The sequence below is a fragment of the Vigna unguiculata genome, chromosome 11 (assembly GCF_037176805.1).
Source record: "Vigna unguiculata cultivar grain cowpea cultivar isolate G323 ecotype 2 chromosome 11, ASM3717680v1, whole genome shotgun sequence".
NCBI lineage: Eukaryota > Viridiplantae > Streptophyta > Magnoliopsida > Fabales > Fabaceae > Vigna > Vigna unguiculata.
This window is the reverse complement of record NC_140802.1, coordinates 14538303-14559388: the sequence shown is the minus strand read 5'-3', so window position 1 is coordinate 14559388 and position 21086 is coordinate 14538303. Positions and strand designations below refer to the sequence as shown.

Here is a 21086-nt window from a genome sequence, read left to right as displayed (position 1 = left end):
TTTCTTCCTCGTTGTGATTTGCTTTTGAAGTATACTCTTCATATGTGAAAGGTAACCTCTGCAAGAAGTCCGTAAAGTCACTTCGACATCCAAATCAATTTTTAGATAACAGAGATAAAATAAAGTAATAATGAACAATCTATTTTATACCTCATGAATAATATCTTTTATATTACCTAGACCTAACTTCATGGGCCTAAGTTTATGATGACTACTGATTTTGGGACTTCTTTAATTGATTTTTATTAATCTAAATCCTTCTCTTATTTATTAATTTTGTATATCTGCCTTTATGGATAAAATTTACATAAAAATTGGAACGGAAAAGAGTTGCATCGGGATCCTTCCAGTAAGACCATTAGATGAAAGATCCCTGTGGAATGAAAACACGTCAGTTATAATATTCAAGATCAAGGTAGAAAGAACATAGGGAATGGACAATGCAATTAATCTTCGTAAAAGATAATTCCACACTCAGTGTGCCCCAAGTCCAGAGAGTGCCTCATTGAGACTTGTAAGAAAATTGTTGGATCTCAGCAACCAGTGCTACAAACCATTATAAGAATCCAACCACTAGAACCAATGGCTTCAGCATTTGCAGAACATGAAAGTTTAACTACATTGCCTAAGTCTGGTGTTCAGCTAAGGTTAAAAGGCAACTCAGTGCCAAGCTTCTGTTGAACAGGAATACAAACGTGCAAATAATTAATACAAGTATCAATGAAAGAAAGCTTTAAAAAAAAAAAACAAGTTACTTAATAGTGTACCAAAATTCACTTACGACCTTCTTTTGACTTGAGCTAAGACTTGGTTCTTGGAATCTTGCTATTCTTATCTCCATTCCACAGTCATTAAAAGTTAATCAGTGGGAGAACTGGTCCATTTAAACTAAATTGAAACCATAAAATTAATTGTTCTTTTCCACTAAGAATATGGGTTGCCAAGCAAAGGGATAAGAAACACATGCAAACAACTTAAAAAACTAAAAAGAATATTTGCCATAACAAAGATGTATCGTTATATTTCTTACAATAACAATATATCTTACCATAATAATATTTGCTTCTATGAAATTTGTATTGTATATTTTAATTCGTTACAAAGTGTAATAACTCGTGTTTGATATGACGTAAGTAGATAATATAAATGGTTTATAATCACATATGATCTATATTAGTTAATGTTGTATATAATAATTAACTATGCCTTCTTATGAATAATAATAATAATAATAATAATAATAATAATAATAATAATAATAATAATAATAATAATAATAATAATAATAATAATAATAATAATAATAATATTACCAATATGGTTGAACGATCAAAATCAATAGTTAAACTTTTTGCCCTATATATTATAATAAAATTATATGTGTATGTACTGTAAAATCCCATCTAATTAATAACTCTAATTAAAGGAAATGTCACATAGATAATATAAGAGACAAGGTTTTGGAGTATAAAACCACTCCTTACAACAATTATCCAAAAGAAATCAGAAATGAACTAGGACACACTATGATGCCAACAACAAGGTATAGAAAAGGGTTAACATGAATTCAAAATATAGCCCAGAAACAAGGCAATACATGGACCATAATCCTAAAGAAAAGCCCAATTAAACGTAATCCAGTCCAGGCAAGCTATGCAGTGGAGTCACCATTTCCCTGTTAACCACGAGTATTTTTCGCATCTGCTCACATAAATAAATTGATGATCATCGCAAAGAGAGAAGACCTCATGCATAACAATCAAACAAGCAAAGGGTAAGCTAGAGTAGAAAATGGTTTATCATATAGTTACATACACTTTCATAGTCCAAAATGCTTATGTCAACCAATCATGTTATGACTTGCACACAATACACTAAGATTCAGAAACGACTCAATCGGTTAAATATAATTAGTTGGACCGGTCAAAGTCAAGAACTATGTGTTAAGGATCGACAGTTAAAATATCAGCTCGATCCAACGGTGAACGAAGTAGGAACCTTCATTTTATGAAAAATGTGCAGTGTTGTCAAAAACCAAAATATAATGACCTTGCATAAAAACTGCTCTCACTATAGAGCTCCAATTCAAGATTCGACCGGTCAAAGTCAATATTATGTGTTAAGGATCATCTGTTAAAATATCAGCTCGATCCAACGGTTACCGAAGTAGGAACCTCCATTTTACGAAAAGTGTGCAGTACAAAAAAAAGTAGCGCCACAACAATCAAACACTCATTCCAGGACAAAAATAAGTACACTGTATTTCAAAGAAAGAGGAGTTCTAGCTTCTCTTACCTGGAAAATGCTAACTCAAGCGAATGAGATCCTTAGCGGAGTAGCACTTAAAGCGGAAGCAAACAACGAAACTGAAAACAATAAGAGATGAACGAAAATGAGCTATGACAGAGACTAGAGTGGAACTAAAGCTTGAAGAAAAGAAGGGAACGTAGAGAGCTCAACTTAGTTGGAGGGAATCGTTCAATGGAGAGGAAAAATAGGGGAGCTCACTCAAACCCTAGGAGAGCTTTTAAAAACAGTTCAAGGAGAGTGTAAGGTGGCTGTTGGCAAAGTGAGAGCTAAATGAGAGTGTTTTGGCTACTTTAGGGTCTTTGGCACCCTATAGGCCAGCATTTAGGCCCAATTGATTTAGGGTGGACCTTTAAAATAAAGGCTGAAAATAAAGAGGGCCTTACATTCTCCCCGACAACAAAAATTTTCGACCTGGAAAATGAAGACTTACCAGGGAAACAAATACGGATGTGACTTCCTCATATCCTCCTCTAACTCCCAAGTAGAGTCACCTGTCCTCCGATTCCAAATGACTTTGACTGGTTTTCCCCGACGTTCCTCAACTCTACTATCCTCTAAAGCAAAAGGTAGTACTTCCATAGTGAGATCCTCCCCGATCTGTACATCCTCGGCTTCCAGTACATGAGATGGGTCAAACACGTATTTCCTCAACTGTGACACGTGGAATACCGGATGGAGATTAACTAACTATGGAGGCAAAGCAATCTCATAAGCCACCAGCCCAATCCTCCTCGAGATCTGGTAAGGGCCAAGGAACTTAGGAGAAAGCTTCCTCGAGCGGAGAGCCCTTCCCACACCAGTGATTCGGGTCACCCTCAAGAACACGTGATCTCCAGCCGCGAATTCCAAAGTTCTCCTCCTGCGGTCTGCATAAGCCTTCTGCCTACTTTGAGAAGCCTACATCCTATCCCTCACCATTCTCACCTTCTCGGTAGTCTGCTCCAATAACTCTAGTCCAACTAGCACCGCTTCCCCATCCTGGTACCAACATAGAGGGGTCCTACACTTCCTACTGTATAGAGCCTCATATGGTGCCTTGCCAATTCTTGCATGAAAACTGTTGTTGTAGGTAAACTCTATCAATGGTAAAACTTTATCCCAAGCTCCCAGATGATCCAACACACATGTCCTCAATAAGTCCTCAAGCGAATAAATCGTTCTCTCAGACTGACCGTCGATCTGGGGATGGTATGTCAAACTTATAGTTAGTTTGCTACCCAAAGCACCCTGCAAAGTCTGCCAAAATCGTGAAGTGAACTGTGGATCTCTATCTAACACTATACTCGACGACACCCGATGCAACCTCACTATCTCCTTAATGTACAATTGGGCCAACTTGGCCCTGGACATCCTTAGATTCATTGCCAAGAAATGAGGACTCTTGGTCAATCGGTCCACAATCACCCAAATCGTATCATGACCCCTAAAGGTTTGTGGCAAATGGATCATAAAATCCATAGCGATGCTATCCCATTTCCACACCGGTATCTCCAAAGGCTGTAGAATTCCACCAGGTCTTTGATACCTTTGCCTTCTAACATGTCAAACAAGCGGATACAAACTATGCAACATCCTTCTTCATACCCTGCCACCAGAAGGTTTCCTTGAGATCTTGGTACATCTTAGTCATGCCAGGATGCAAGCTAAGACGACTTTTGTGTCCTTCCTCAAGGATTAACCTTTTCATCTCAACATCATCAGGTATACACACTCTACCTTGGAACCTTAGTATACCATCATTTCCCAAGGCAAAATCCTTTGCTTCATCTGTTCCAAGTTGTTCCACTACTATTTTCAAACTGGCATCCAACAACTTTCTCTCTTTCACTAAGTCCAAGAAGTCACTAGATATAGTCAAGGTACTACATCTAATGAACTCATATCCCAACTCAATCTGTAGCTTCATGTCTCTGAATTTCTCCAGCAGCTCCACCTCCTTGATCATAAGGTGTGTAGTATGCACTGTTTTCCTACTCAGGGCATCTGCCACTACATTCGTCTTTCCTGGATGGTACAAAAGTTCAAAATCATAGTCCTTCAGGAATTCCATCCACCTCCTCTGTCTCATGTTCAGTTCCTTTTGATCGAACAAGTACTTGAGACTCTTGTGACCGTTGAACATGCAAAACTAGGCACCATAAAGATAGTGCCTCCAACTCTTCAAGGCAAACACTATAGCTGCCAACTCCAGGTCATGAGTGGGGTAGTTTCTCTCATGCACCTTAAGTTGCCTTGAAGCATAAGCCACCTCCTTCTTCTCTTGCATCAACACATAGCTAAGCCCTATATGAGAGGCATCACAATAAACCTCAAAAGGTTTACCAACATCAGGGATCACCAGTATCGGAGCATTGGTCAACCTTCGCTTTAGCTCTTGGAAGCTTTCCTCACACTTATCCGTCCAAGTGAAAGGTTGGTCCTTCCAAGTAAGTTGTGACAGAGGTGCCACTATCTTGGAGAATCCTTCTATGAATCTTCTATAGTAGCCAGCTAAACCCACGAAGCTTCTAATCTTTATTGCTGACTTGGGACTTTCCCACTTAACTACTGCATTAACCTTCGCTGGATCCACTGCTATACCCTAGGCGGATATCACATGCCCCAAAAATTGCACTTCGTTCATCCAAAATTCACACTTAGACAACTTAGCATATAACTGCTTCTCCCTCAGGATACTAAGCACCAACCTCAGGTGTTCTACATGTTCCTCATGCGTCCTAGAGTAGATGAGTATGTCGTTTATGAAGACTACGACAAACTTATCCAAGAATGGTCTGAAGATCCTGCTCATGTAGTCCATGAACACTGCTGGAGCATTGGTCACACCAAAAGACATAACCATGTACTCGTAGTGTCCATATCGAGACCTGAAGGCTGTCTTCTGCACATCATCTGCCTTCACCAATATCTGATGGTATCCTGACCGTAGATCTATCATCAAGAACACCGCTACTCCATGTAACTGGTCCATCAAGTCGTCAATTCTCAGAAGGGGGTACTTGTTCTTGATGGTCATCTTGTTTAATTGTCTGTAGTCCACACACAAACATGAACTCCCATCCTTCTTCTTTACTAACAACACTGGTGCTCCCCATGGCGAATAGGTCGTATAAACTGTTTCCTCAATAGCTCCTCTATCTGACTCTTGAGCTCTACCAACTCCGCCGGAGCCATACGGTATGGGGCCATCGACACCGGATCGGTTCCTGGTACCAGGTCAATAGAGAACTCCACCTCTCTACTAGGAGGCAACCCTGGCACTTCCTCCGAGAACACATCCTTAAACTCATGCACGACCATTATAACAAATTTCATCTCCTTTTTCTCCACCTCTAGATGCATGAAGATTATGTTGCACTATGCTCCATCTTGCATCTCTTTCATAACCCCTTGAGATGACAACAACTCAGGCTCCTCTGAGTTGGGGAACAACAATCTCTTCTCTCGGCAATATATAAGAATGCGATTGGCAGAGAGCCAATCCATCCCCAAGATCACCTCCAACTCTTGTAGAGGTAGGAATATCAAATTCACCTTGTATGTGTGCCCTTCCACCTCCACTGGACATCTAGCACACAAGGATGATGTTCTGACCAAACTCGATGTCGAAGTAGATACCACAAGTTTACACTATAGTTCACACACCGACAAACCCAACCATTTAACACATGCATCTGACACAAAGGAGTGTGTCGCTCCAGAATCATACAGTACAAAACATATCATACCAACTATCGCACAACAACCTATAACCAGGTTACCTGAGCCTGCTGCCTCTGCTCCTGACATCGCATACACCTAACCTGCTGCCTGAGGCCTGTTGCCTCTTCTCCTCTGCTGATTATATGCAGGAGTCTGAACTGGAGCACGCGTCATTGCCCTTGCAAGGGTGGGGCAATCCTTGCTAAAGTGGACTTCTTTGCCACAACTGTTACATCTTCTGAAGCCTTCCATTTGCGGGCACACACTCCTCAGATGAAGGCCTCCACACTGGAAGCACTAGACTCTGTTCTACTATGAAAGGAAGTTCCTAGACCCCTAGGGCTGATGGTGAGGTCTATCATATGACTTCCTCCTTTCTTCATGCCTCGGCTTGGACCCAAATTGTCCGCCAATCCTCTGTTGCTACGGACGCTGAGTCTCTACCTCATTCTTCATCTTTGCCATCACTCTAGCCTTCTCCACCAGTTGATGGACGTCCTTGGTTTAGGAGAGGAAGGAGATCCATGGAAGACACCAAAAAGAAGATGAAATGCAGCAGAAATGAATATAAGAGCAAGAAGAGCTCTAGGAAATGGAGGTTTTTGGTGAAGGTGAAAAGTAGAAGTGAAGTTATGGTATGGAAGGTGGCTAGAGGAGATGAAGGAGAAGGTTAGCCATGTATACTCTCAAAATAATAGAAGAGTGGAGTGATCTCAACACAAACATTCTATTAGAAATTTCAAGAGTTAAAATGTACAAATGGTCTACTTTTGGCTTTTATATGTAAGCCTAAAAGCTAGACTAATTCTTGGCCCTTAGGTCAAGCTTGGAGGAGAAGCTTTAATCATCACCCTTGGATGGTGGCTTGGAGAAGGAATCATCTTCCTAGCCTTTGGATGAAGACTTGGAAAAGAAGACACTCTCTTAGCCCTTGGATGAAGGAGGCACATGGGTGAAGTGTGGACTTGGCTCTATGGGATGCATGATCCATGAGGTGTAGGAAGGAATGTTGACTTCCACTTAGTCCACCTTTGACCTTTGGTAGCTCATGGCCAAATCTTCTATTGGGCTTAGTCAAGCCCAATTTTATCAATTCAACTACACATTGTTTGACTTATTATTCTAGAAAAACAAGGCCTAAACAATGGCCTAATTTAAATCTATACTACATCCTTCATGCATCATCTCATATTTTAGAGATTTCTTTAGCCCATGTGAATAATGTAAAAAGTCCATGATTGACTTGATCATCTTGTGAGAGGTCCATGTGAATCTTTCTCATCATGCTTCTAGTGATTGGGCTTGTTGATGCACTTGAGCTTGGGCTTGTTGGGGTCACATCACCAGTGTAGCAAAATCCTTGATGGAAAGTGGGGCTACCATCGAACGAATGTCTCCACGGAGACCATTCTCAAATTTCCAACATCTCCACTCTTCATCGAGTTGCATCGTGTAGAATCGGCTGAGGTGTTTGAACTTCTCAGCATACTCAGCTACAAACTTCCCTCCCTAGGTCAACTGAAGAAACTTCACCTCTTTCGCATATCTGACGTTGTCTGGGAAATATTCAGAGAGGAACTTCCCCCTGAAGGCCCCCCAAGTAACAGGTTCCTCTCTCTCTTCCATGATGGATTTCATGCTGATCCACCAATGCTCCGTCTCTCCTGTAAGCATATACACTGCAAAAGCCAATCTGTTCTCCATAATACACATCTTGGCGTCGAATATTCTCTCCATGTCGTTCAGCCATTGGTCTGCGACATCAGGACTAGTCTTACCGTTGAATTTCACTGAGTGGTGCTTCAAAAAGTCTTCCAAACTCCACTCCCGGACTGGAGGTCGTGGCTCAGGACCAAAGGCAGGGGCAACTGTACTATTCTCCTCCAACTTTCAGAGGGCTTGCATATGCTGCCTATGGGCACCCACTCAGCTACTCTTGCAGCCTCCATCTGTTGTATCACCAATTGTTGGTGGTCCAGCGATGTTACCTGTCGTTGCATCGATGCATCATGTTGTTGCATAATGGCAGTACTCTGCTGAGTCATTGCTGCCACCATAGCTTCTATTGCTCTGGCTATGTCTGACACATCATCCTGAGAAGATTGAGGATTTCTAAGTGCAGGTGCCATATCACTGGCACATAGGAAAACCATTACTCAGACTTGATAAGACAAGAAACTTCGCTAAGGATACTTAAAAAGACAGAGAAAGCTAAAAGACACACAAGTCCACATACTTTAAGGAACGACTGCTCTGATACCATAAATATAACACCCCATTTAATTAATAACCTGAATTAAAGGAAATGTTACACAAATAATATAAGAGGCAAGGTCCTAGAGTATAGACACTACTCCTTACAATTATATAAAAGAAACTAGAAATGAACTAGGGCACACCATGATGCCAATAACAAGGTATAAAAAAGGGTCAACAATAATTCAAAATAAAGCTCAGAAACAAGGCAATACATGAGCCATAACCCTAAAGAAAAGCCCAATTAAATGGAATCCAATTCAGGCAAGCTATGCAGCGGATTCACTATTTCCCTGTTGACCATGAGTATTTTTCGCATCTGCTCACATCAATAAATTGATGATCATCACAAAGAGAGAAGACCACACGCATAACAATCAAACAAACAAAGGGTAAGCTAGAGTAGAAAATGGTTTATCATACAGTTACATACACTTTCATAGTCTAAAATGCTTATGTCAACCAATCATGTTATGACTTGCACACAATACACTAAGACTCAGACACGACTCATCCGGGTACATATAGTTAGTCAAATTCAGCGGATGCTTGCACTTGTGGTGACCTTTTTACTACTCTTCCGAGCCGTTCTATTGAGCTAATTGTTATAGTGTTTCATCCCCTCACGCACAATGTTAGCCCTTAAAGTATTCCAGGCCTCCTGCTACTATCACCACTTGAGTTAGTACGCTCTATGTGACACTAACTCACTCTTTAGAGTGTTAGGATGTGTTGAGAATAAAGAAAATAGGGATTGAGATTAATCTCCCCTTGTGTATAAACCACACATAGGGTAATCTATTTATAATAGAGAGATGTACAAGTAAAAATATTGTGGTTATCAATATCTAACAATATCATAATAATATCAAACAATATCTAACACTCCCCCTCAAGCTAGAGCATACAAATCGTATGTGCCAAGCTTGTTACAAATATAATCAATTCTAGGCCCCCGTAAAGACTTAGTAAAAATATCTGCTAACTGATCACTTGAGTTAACAAACTTAGTCTTGATGTCTTCAGACATAACCTTTTCCTGAATGAAATGACAATCAATCTCAATGTGTTTGGTCTTCTCATGAAAGACAGGATTAGAGCTAATATGAATAGCAGCCTGATTGTCACACACAAGTGTCATTTGAGTAACATCTCCAAATTGTAACTCTTGAAGCAATTGCTTGAGCCAAATAAGTTCACAGGCAGCTGAGGCCATAGCTCTATATTCTGCTTCTGCACTGGATCTTGCTACAACACTCTGTTTCTTACTTTTCCACGAGATCAAGTTACCACCAATGGAGACACAATACCCAGATGTAGATCTTCTATTAGAAGGAGATCCTGCCCAATCAGCATCTGAATAGCAAACAACTCTTGTATGGTTATTAGAACCATATAACAATCCTTTTCCAGGGGATCTTTTAATATACTTCAAGATACGAATGACTGCATTCCAATGATCTTCACATGGGGAATTAAGAAATTGGCTTACCACACTAACTGCAAAGGAAATGTCAGGACGAGTAACGGTGAGATAATTTAATTTTCCAACTAATCTTCTATACTGCTCAGGATCAGATATAAGCTCCCCCTGATTTGGTAGAAGTTTAGTATTGGGATCCATGGGTGTATCAACAGACTTTGAACTCACTAACCCAGTTTCTTCCAGAATATCCATGACATACTTTTTTTGAGATATAACAATACCATCATTGGACTGTGCCACCTCAATACCTAAGAAATATCTAAGTTTGCCAAGATCTTTTATCTGAAAATGGTGACAAATATGTTGTTTCAACTGAGAGATGCCATGGTTGTTACTCCCTATAAGAACGATGTCATCAACATATACTATCAAGTAAACACATCTAGCACTCGAGTGTTGATAAAAGACAGAATGATCTACTTCACACCGAGTCATACCAAATTGCTGAACAACATTGCTAAACTTTCCAAACCAGGCCCTAGGAGATTGTTTTAGGCCATATAGTGATTTGCAAAGACGACATACCATCCCAGAAGACTCCCCCTGAGCAACAAACCCAAGAGGTTGCTCCATATAGATTTCTTCTTGCAAATCACCATTGAGGAAAGCATTTTTAACATCTAGTTGATAAAGAGGCCATTGTTGAAGAGCAACCATGGCGATAAATAAACGAACAAAAGCCATCTTTGCCACGGGGGAAAAAGTATCGCCATAATCCAACCCAAAAATTTGAGTATAACCTTTGGCCACAAGACGAGCTTTGAGGCGATCAATAGTACCATCAGGTCCAACTTTGATAGCAAACACCCACCTGCAACCAACAACAGATTTCTCAGACGGTAACGGGACCAGATCCCAAGTTCCACTGTTATGAAGAGTACTTAGTTCATCTGCCATGGCCTGACACCAACCAGGATGGGCTAAAGCTTCACGGATAGTTTTTGGAATGGTCACAGAAGAAAGAGAGGAAAGACATGTATAAAAAGGTAATGACAAGTGATGATAACTCAAAGCAATATAATAGGGAGAGGGATTACGGGTAGAACGCATACCTTTTCGGAGGGCAATGGGAAGGTCAAACTCAAGTGTCAGAGCCGGAAGAGACAGAGCAGTTGGCACTTGAGTGGAGTCACATGGTGGTAGTTATGATCGGTTTCGACGACTATAAACCTGAAGAGGTGGTGGAGAAGCGGACTGTGGAGCAGGAACCGATGATGAAGAAGACACCGTAAGAGGGTCACAAACAAGAGGAACATTAAAGGTATTAGAAGAGTTGTCAGGACTAGATGGAGTTAGATGTGAAGTTTGACTCTTAAAATAAAGGAAGTACTCATCAAAGGTGACATCTGCAGACACAAAATAATGGTTAAGAAAAGGAAAAAAAACATTTGTATCCTTTTTGTGATCTTGGAAACCCTAAGAAAACACACTTATGTGATCTAGGAGAAAGCTTGTCAAGACCAGAACTGAAATTATGAACAAAATATGTAGACCCGAAAACTCTTAGAGGTAAGGGATGAAGAGGGTCATGAGGAAATAAAATGGAATGAGGTATGTTATTCTTTAAAACCGAAGAAGGCATGCGATTATTGAGATAATAGGCAGTAAGAATAGCATCACCCCAAAAATGTTCAGGAACCTCTCCATGAATTAAAAGAGTGCGAGTGGTTTCAATAAGATGTCTATTTTTACGTTTAGCTACACTATTTTGTTGAGGGGTATAAGCACAAGAAGTTTGATGCAGAATACCGTGAGAAGCCATAAATTGTTTAAAAGAATGAGAAAGATATTCACGGCCATTATCACTGCGCAAAACTCTAATAGAAACACCGAACTGAGTTTTAATTTCATTAAAAAAAGATTGAAAGATATGAAATAATTCCGAACGATGTTTCATTAAAAATAACCAAGTACATCTAGAATAATCATCAATGAAAGTAACAAAATATTGAAAACCTAAAGTAGACTTAACGCGGTTAGGACCCCAAATGTCAGAGTGAACCAAGGCAAAAGGGGATGAAACGTCACTTGTGACACTACGAGGAAAGGAAGTATGACTATACTTGCCTAATTGGCATGACTCACACACCAAATGAGATAACTTGGATAAGGCAGGGACAAGCTGTTGTAACTTGGCAAGGCTTGGATGACCTAACTGAGCATCAAGAAGAGAGGGAGACTCCATAACTGCACCAACTTGTGTAGAGGGACGAAGATAATAAAGACCATGAGACTCACATCCTGTGCCAATCACCTGTTTTGAACTCCGGCCCTGTAAATACACATAATTGTGGGTAAAAGAAACAACACAATCAAGAGAACGAGTTAGACGACTGATGGACAACAGGTTGAAAGGAGACCCAGGGACATAAAGAACATTATCAATGGTTAAAGAAGGGAAAATTTTAACAGTGCCAACACCATGAGATAAGACTCTAGAACCATCAGCCAGTGTAACAGAAGGTAAATGATTAGGAGAGGATAAAGAAAAGAACAAAGATTTGTTACCAGTAATATGATCAGCGGCTCCTGAATCAAACACCCAAGGACCAAGAGAAGAAGATCGAGTCAGACCAACAAAAGATGTACCTGTGTGAGTTATAGATGCAGTGGAACTAGAAGACTCTTGATCCTTATGCCATTTAAGAAATTTGTTGAACATAGCAGGTGTATCAGGTGAAACAAAAGAAGGATCCCCAGTAGAGGAAGGTGGGGAAAGGTTGGTTTGAACAGCTGCAGCAGAGCGAGGAGGACGTCCATGCAATGCATAACACCTATCAATCTTGTGACCTGGCTTGCCACAATGTTCACACTCATGTAATGCATAACACTTGTCAATCTTGTGACTGAGCTTGCCATAATGTTCACACTTAGGATGCCCTTTTCCCTGTTTGCGAGGGCGAGTCCGGTCATCGCGGTGAGATACCAATGCAGAAGAATCATCAACAAAAGCAGGTGTATTAGTGTTAGGTTGTTCTGGTACACGCAAAAGAGTAGAGCAGGTTGAAGTTAAGGCGGGGACAACCGGGGAAACCAAAATTTGATAACGAATATGTGAATATTTATCAGCAAGCCCGTGTAATGCTTCGAGCATGAAGAACTTTGAGCATTGTTCGATCTCCGTGGCAGGGTCGGGGGAAGGAGGCAATAATTCATTGAATTCATGAAATAGAGCATGAATTTTGCCATATAATCAGTCATAGAGTCTTGATGTTTAGAGGAAATAAGCGTTGCAAATTTAGAATAGACACCATAGAGACATTGAGTATCATTGATGTATAATAACTTGGCATGCTCCCAGATTTGAGCACATGTTTCGTAGGAACGAAAAATTTGCTTTAACGAAGGATCAAGAGTACCCTTGAGAACCACACATAATTGAGCATCAATGGTTTCCCAACGGTCGTTCTCAGCAGGAGTGAGAGTAGGTGCTTTCGGGGCAAGATGATCAAGATACCTCTGACTCTTAAGCCATAATCGGACGTCCGATGACCATGTGGCATAATTATGGCCAATTAACTTGTCAATGGATAAATGTACATTAACATAGTTAGTGTAGATGGACGGGTCAGACACATAAGAAGAGTTTTCAAAATGAGAAGAGGCAGCGAAAGACGCCATGGAGGAGGCACGACTTCAAGGTTGTCGGTCAGAATTGGCACTCCGGTAACGGAGGTCCGGCAGCGGTGGTCTGGCGGGGTCCGACGAAGGTTCAGCGACGGTCCGGCAGAGGTCCAGCGGCGGCGGCGGCGGCGGTCCAATGGAGGTTTGGTAGAGGCGGCAGCTTTAGTGGCGACAGCAGAGGCAGAGGCAACGATGACTAAAAGAAAAAATACCTTAAGCTCCAAATACCATGTTGAGAATAAAGAAAATAGGGATTGATATTAATCTTCCTTTGTGTATAAACCACACATAGGGTAATCTATTTATAATAGAGAGAGGTACAAGTAAAAAGAGTAACTGAAAATAAAAAGATTAAATAAAAGATATTGTTTGATATTGTGGTTATCAATATCTAACAATATCTTAATAATATCAAACAATATCTAACAGGATGCAATCCTTACCTTGAATCCTTACTAAATTATATAAATGAGGCACCACCATGAACTCCCACTAACAAAGGTCATGCAATTACATCCTGACCAACTGAGGCACCATCATGAGATCTTACCTAGAGATTCATGGAATTATGCCCTAACCAATGAGGCACCACCACAAAACTATCATGGAATTACGTCCTAACCACATACAAATCATGTTCCATCAATCAATATAACATTATTGCTCATACCAATTCCATGTCACTTATATAACCAACCATCCCATACTCATTACACGCCAAGATCATGCCAAACTCATCATTCACAACCCATAAACCATTTTACTCATGCATATTAACTCATCTCATGCTTTAACATAGCAATCCAACTTAAGAACACATTATGCAAACGATTTTGGGATTTTAGAAATAAAACTGCAGCTTGTGTAAAGCTAAAAAATTTTGTATTTATATTCAAATTAAATATGATTGAATCAAGAACCAAATGAAACAAGAACCAACTTAATTGAATAACTATAAAGAAAGTTATGCACCAAACAAGCAACAAAGGTTAATGCTGTCAACAACCAAACTACAGTGATCTTGCAATAAAAATGGCTCTCACTACAGAGCTCTGATTCAAGATCGGACCGGTCAAAGTAAAGAACTAGGTGTTAAGGATCGATTGTTAAAATATCAGCTCGATCCAACGGTGAAAAAAGTAGGAACCTTCATTTTACGAAAAGTGTGCAGTGTTGTCAACAACCAAACTACAGTGACCTTGCGATAAAAACGACTCTCACTATAGAGCTCTGATTGAAGATCCGACCTGTCAAAGTCAAGAATTATGTGTTAAGGATCAGCTATTAAAATATCAGCTCGATCCAATGGTTAACGAAGTAGGAACCTTTATTTTACGAAAAGTGTGAAGTGTTGAAAAAAAGTAGTGCCACAACAATCAACCATACTCATTCCAGGACGAAAATAAGTACACTGTATTTCAAGGAAAAAGGAGTTCTAGTTTCCCTTATCTGGAAAATGCTAACTCAAGCGAATGAGATCCTTAGCGGACTTGAACCTAAAGCGGAAGCAAACAACAAAATTGAAAACCATAAGGATGAACGAAAATGAGCTATGACATAGACTAGCATGGAACTAAAGCTTGAAGAAAAGAAGGGAACGTAGAGAGCTCAACTTACTTGGAGGGAATCGTTCAACGGAGAGGAAAAATAGGGGAGCTCACTCAAACCCTAGCAAAGCTTCTAAAAATAGTTCAAATAGAGTGTAAGGTGACTGGTTACAAAGTGAGAACTGAATGAGAGTGTTTTGACTGCTTTAGGGTCTTTGACACCCTATGGACCAGCCTTTAGGTCCAAATGATTTAGGGTGAACCTTTAAAATAACGAAAAAAAAAGAGGGCCTTACATGCACAAATCGTTCTTATAAGAAATATATGTATATCATGCATTATGTATTCTCTACAAATTTTTTAATAATACTAATCAAAACAACAATGCAAGATAATAATAATAGTAGAATAACATTAATTTCAATAATAAAAACACTGATAATACTAAATAATTATTAATGCTAATAATATTAATAGTAATATTAAGTCAAATAATAATAATAATAATATTTATTATTATTATTATTATTATTATTATTATTATTATTAATAGCAATAGTAGTATAGTCTAGATATATTGTGAATCATGGATCGTCTCAAAATAATAATAATAATAATAATAATAATAAATAATAATAATTATAATAGAAGAATAATAGTAATACTAACTACTCCTAAATATTTATTAATATTAATAATATTATTGCTAATAATGGTAAGATATTATTAGTTATGTGTAGCAAAATAATATTGTAAGAATAATACTTAAAATTATACCTTTAATAGTATTGACATATATATATATTTGACTAAGATGATATTTCTTTCAAAAGAGTCACCTCTGCACCATTATTTTCTCTTTAATGATTTTGTTATAATTTTTGTCAAACTCGTAATGGTAAAGCTCTACATTCAACTTTGTTAAAGGAAAAATATTTTTGATGAGAGAATCCAAAAACATGTTTGATTTGTAATAAGAGACATCCAAATTAATGTATACAAAATATTTATTTTTAATAACTTGTGTATTAAAAATAATTTTTAAAATGAACATTTACTTTTAATAGCAAGCTAATATCATAAAAAATGATTTCTAAATTTAATTTTACTATGGATTTTCATAAATAAATGATAATTTTATACATTATAATATTTTTTTTTGTGAATATAAAATAAATTAATTAAGAATTACAAAATTAAAAGAAATAAAAAATAAACATAATAAAAGAAATAATTTAAATAAATCAAAATTAAATGATTTATAAAAATTATTACAAAAATTTAATATAAAACATCAAAATTCAAATATTAAGGAAAAATATTCTACTAACATAAATGATCATATACAATTATTAATAATAAAATAATAAAATAATTATTATTATGTGGTGAAAAATATTTAACAAATTTATTATTATTATAGTTATAATTTGAATGAAAATCAGAGCACAGTTAATCTTGATTCTGCAAATAATGCCCATCCTTCCAAACACCAATAGAGCCGATCTTAAATTTTTCTTTAATGTCCCTTCTAATGTATCAAATAGAAAGTTTTTTTGGAATTAATATAGGAATAACAGAAAAAATCCAATAAAGAATTTTGACTTAGTGAAAAGAATTTGTACTTAATGAAAATACTGTTGATAAGGATACTGATCATTGTAAGGCCCCATTTCTTTTCTGTCCTAGAGTTGGTGGGCTGCCCTTGTAAGTGGGCCTAAGGGTTGGCCCAATGTATATAAGCCCTGCTATGTTGCCCTAATCCTATCTCACACTCACTCTTTCAGAAACCAGCCGCCATCCCTTACTACCTCTCACGAAAAGCTCTGTTAGGGTTTACCCTAAGGTCCCCCTCCTTCAAGCTCAAACTCAGTCCTACTTCCTGCACGACGTAAGTGACCCTAAAACCTATCGTCTCCACTTTCCTTCTTCGTATTCCACCGTTTAATGTTGGTTGATGACTCTGTTCTTCCTTTTGTGCCGCTGTTAAACCAGTTCCTGACCCGTCTCCCGAACTGCTGTGCTCCGGAGTCCAGTGCCGAGGTCTGTAGGAACCCATTTCCAGGTACGGGAAGTTAGGGTTCTAATTTCGAGTCTTTTTGGAACTGTTTATGCGTTGATGGTTGATTGCATGGTTGGATCTGTCGTTTTGATGTTTGGTCGGAGAACATGGCTGTTGCAGTGAAGAACAGTGGCGAGACCTGTTAATCTCGCCCAAGCGAGTCAGTCTCGCCTAAGCGAGATGAAACAGGGAGCTCGCCTAGGGCTTCTGCGCGAAAGGTCGCCCAGGCGACCAGCTCAACGTTTGAGCGAGCGAGCACCTCGCCCAGGCGAGAGGGGTCTCGCCTAAGCGAGATCCCGCATGTGCCCCTGCTCCCCTTTTTAGCCCTCGCCTAGGCGAGGGGGAAGCTCGCCTGAGCGAGACCCCTCAGCCTGAGCGAGGGGCTGGGCGAGACAGAGTATGGTTCGCTTGTTATGTTACCTTGGATTGAGTGGTAATTACTTGGGTTTGCTTGTACGTTGAGATGTATGTATATATATATGAGGGACTGCCATGTGTGTGTGAAATGATTCTTGAATGGAATGATGGGTGTTGTGGAAGTTCGGCATGTGAAATTTATGAGTGAGTTGGAACTTATGGGGCACGTTATCGATATGAGGTGAGGCCCTAAACTCATGGGGAAGTGGTGATAAATGGTATAGATTCAACATGCGATACGGAAGAGGTGCTATTTTGTTGAGATTGACGTGGGATTGTGAGCATGATTGCTATTCTCTTATTTGTGGATTTTATGCTTGTTGGGTCTGTGTCAGTGCGTAAGTCCTTGGGGATCTCTAGGTGAGATTTCCAGGGCTGCGCTTCAGTGGTCGGGACGTAATTCCATGGCCCCTGTTAGTGGGTGTCCATGGTGGTGCCCCATCTGTATAACTAGGTAAGGATTCAAGGTAAGGACTGCATCCTGACACTCTAAGGGGCCAGTTAGTCTCACTTAGAGCGGACTGACTCCTGTGGTGAGAGTAGCAGGAGGCCTGTAATTCATTAAGGGCTAACCTTGTGGTGAGGGAGATTTGATTCATTGTAACACTTGTAACACATAGCTCGGGGGTGAGCAGAGGTATCCATCACAAGTGCAAGCATCCGCTGAATCCGACTAAATTATATGTATCCGGATGAGTCGAGTCGAGTCGTAGTGTATTGAATGAAGAGTCATAACATGTTTGGTTGCTGTGTGGATATGAGATGATGAAAATATATTTGACTGCATGATGAATATGTTGTTGGCTCTAGCTTACCCATTCTGTTGCATGGTTGTGATGTATGTGGCTGATCTTCTTGCGATGATCATCAACTTGGTTGATGGGAGCAGATGGGCGAGATTCTCGTGGTCAACAAGGGAATGACGACTCCGCTACTTAGCCATCTGGGCTGGATCTCACACTTCTTTCTTTCGTGTTTTCTTTAGGGCTATGGCCCCTGTATTCGTGGTTATTAGATTGTAAACTTTTAGTTAAATAGCTATCCTACTTTCGTTGGCATCGTGGTGTGCCTAGTTTTGTAGGGGTGATGTTGAGAACCCCAGGACTGCGTTGTTGTGCTATCTTATGTGTGGCGTTTCCTTTAATTGCGTTTATAAATTAAATGGGACGTTACAATCATTGTTTTATCAGTGCTCCTAATTCAATCATTAAAAGATGTAAAAATTAACAACCCTGTTTCTCCATTTATAATAACAAATGGATACAATATATACATAACAAAAAAATATCTTTAAATGTTATGATAGCTACAATATGAATGCCACGTTTATATTAACAATTTTCTCACTTTGCATAGCTTCCAAACTTGTTTGTTTTTAGCTAATTCATAAAACATCAATATCTATACTTCATGTCCCATACTTCATCTCCTGATTGAGTTTTTCACGCCCCTGAACACATATATTTGACTGCATAATTGTTTAATTGCTTATTATCATTTATTGTCGGGTTAAATATGTTTTTGATCCCTTAACTTTCAGTGAATTTTGGAATTAGTCTATTTTGAAACTTTAGACCAATTTAGTCCTTTATCTTTCAAAATATGTGGATTTAGTCCTTTTAATCAAATTTTGTTAGGTTTATTTGATGTTTTATACACATTTTAGGATTGCATTTGAGTTGTTTATACTGTTTGACACATTTTTGCTTTAATGCACTAGTGCAGGGAAGGGATTTGACCGCGGTTATTTTGACCTTTTGACTTCGGTTTTACACCCGAGGCATATACTGACGAGGTAAAAAAGATCTGTTTATGCCTCGGTTATGAACCGAGGCATATGCGAGGGTTACTGCGTCGGTTCTGGAGGGAACCGATGCCTAATGGGTATCACGAATTTAAAAAAAAAAAACTTTCTGACCCACCCTCCCTCTCTAAAGTTAGGGTTTCCTCTCACCGACTCCGGCGCCGCACACCACGTCAGCAATCTCAGCACCATCCTCGTTGCTTCAATTCAAGATGCCAAGGACCGCATCGCGTAGATCGAGTATGTCTTCTGCTCCCAACTCTATCCTCAACTTAAATCTGACGCGGCATCAAAACGGCGCCGCACCGACTAGCTCCAACGCGAGGTCGACGAGAACATGGCACTGCACAAGAACCTCGTGGAGTTGGTGTAGTCCAAGGTGTCCGCTCTGAGAAACGAAACACTGCGTTTTCGAAATTTGAGGACTACGAGAGGGAGAAGGTGAAGTTGCTCGCAAGAATCAAGGAGTTGGACGAGAAACTAAGGAGGAAGACGCGAGAAGTTGAAGAGGAAGGGGCACGAAAAACTTGTTTCTGCAACGAGACTTGCGTTCGAAAATGGAAGAGAGAAAAAATGCTACTACTAACGCAAAGAAGACGAACAATGACGCGATTTCTTTTTAACCCTAAGAAGACTTATTGCCTCGGTTGATTTTAAACCGAGGCATAAACATCTATATGCCTCGGTTACATTCAACCCGAGGCATATTCCACTCGAAAAGCAATCAAATATGCCTCGGTTATAAGAGACCTGAGGCATAAACATCTATCTACCTCGGTTATAGGAGACCCGAGGCATAAACATCTATCTGCCTCGGTTAGATTTGACCCGAGGCATAAAAGTCTGCCACCTGTTTAAAAATATCAAAGCAGCGGGAAAAATAAAAATTTGGGGGGGGGGGGGGGGGGTTATGCCTCGGTTCTATGTACAACTGAGGCATAAAAGTTCGAAAAAATTATAAAAGTGCCACCGCGTCTTCATATACCTCGTTTGCGCATGAACCGGTGCATATTGGGCGCTGTAAAAAGTTTATTCTGCACTAGTGATGTTAAGTCAAATACTAGTATGAAACACGCTTGAAATGTCAAATAAATTTAACAAAATTTGATTAAAATTACTAAATCCACGTATTTCGAAAGATGAATGACTAAATTAGTCCACAGTTTCGAAATGGACTAATTCCAAAATTCACTGAAAGTTAGGGGACCAAAAATGTATTTAACCCTTTATTGTCTGAATCACTATGTCCCATTTTTCAAAGAATATGAATCGGTATGGTTCACTTCCATTGGTCTTGAAAGATTATGCTCTAGTGAAGTTGGTGCAACTTTCTTATGGCAACTTCCTTCAAGTTTGGATTTGTTTCTATGTGCATTATGGAACCAAAATTAGTAAGAACATTGGTTAAATACATAGTCATGATATACAGACTAAGATAACATATAGTGTGATTATTTAAGTGACAAAACATAGTATGATTAAATATATACATTTTAAATAACTTAAACTTGGAATAAAATATTGACCTCATATTTGTTTACTTATTCAGTGATCCAGATTAAATATATACATTCTAAATAACTTAAACTTAGATTATGAATCAGTCTATCTATCCATCCTTACAGTTAATTCTTCTATGCAATGGAGAAAGCTTTAACATAGAAAGGTTGTTGCATGATGTTTATAGTATGGTTCAACCCATGTTTAGTTAATGAAAAATTATTTTACCTTAGGTAAAGGTAATGTGATTGAATTTCCTAGATGATCTTTATGTTAGGTTGCTTGAGAGAAAAAGGAAGCACAACACAACAAATATAGTCCCTACAATTGCAAGTAATGGGATATTTGATCTCTAAAATTACAAACATGATATTTTAC

At 39.0% G+C, this 21086-nt stretch overlaps 1 protein-coding gene and 1 long non-coding RNA gene across 2 annotated transcripts; one reads left to right on the top strand and one right to left on the bottom strand.

The window, feature by feature from the left end:
• Positions 1-7521: 7521 nt before the first annotated feature.
• LOC146881547 (uncharacterized) lies at positions 7522-13375 on the bottom strand. The gene is made up of 8 exons (XM_085669227.1): positions 13114-13375; positions 11711-12730; positions 10925-11100; positions 10547-10654; positions 10280-10438; positions 9834-10036; positions 8001-8145; positions 7522-7899 (listed from the first exon to the last, which is right to left on the bottom strand). The coding sequence occupies exons 1-8, from the start codon at positions 13373-13375 to the stop codon at positions 7522-7524; spliced, it is 2451 nt and encodes an 816-aa protein (XP_085525353.1).
• Positions 13376-16593: 3218 nt separating this feature from the next.
• LOC114168264 (uncharacterized) lies at positions 16594-18582 on the top strand. The gene is made up of 3 exons (XR_003600650.2): positions 16594-16816; positions 16921-16990; positions 18294-18582. It is a non-coding gene; the product is annotated as an uncharacterized LOC114168264 (long non-coding RNA).
• Positions 18583-21086: the final 2504 nt, after the last annotated feature.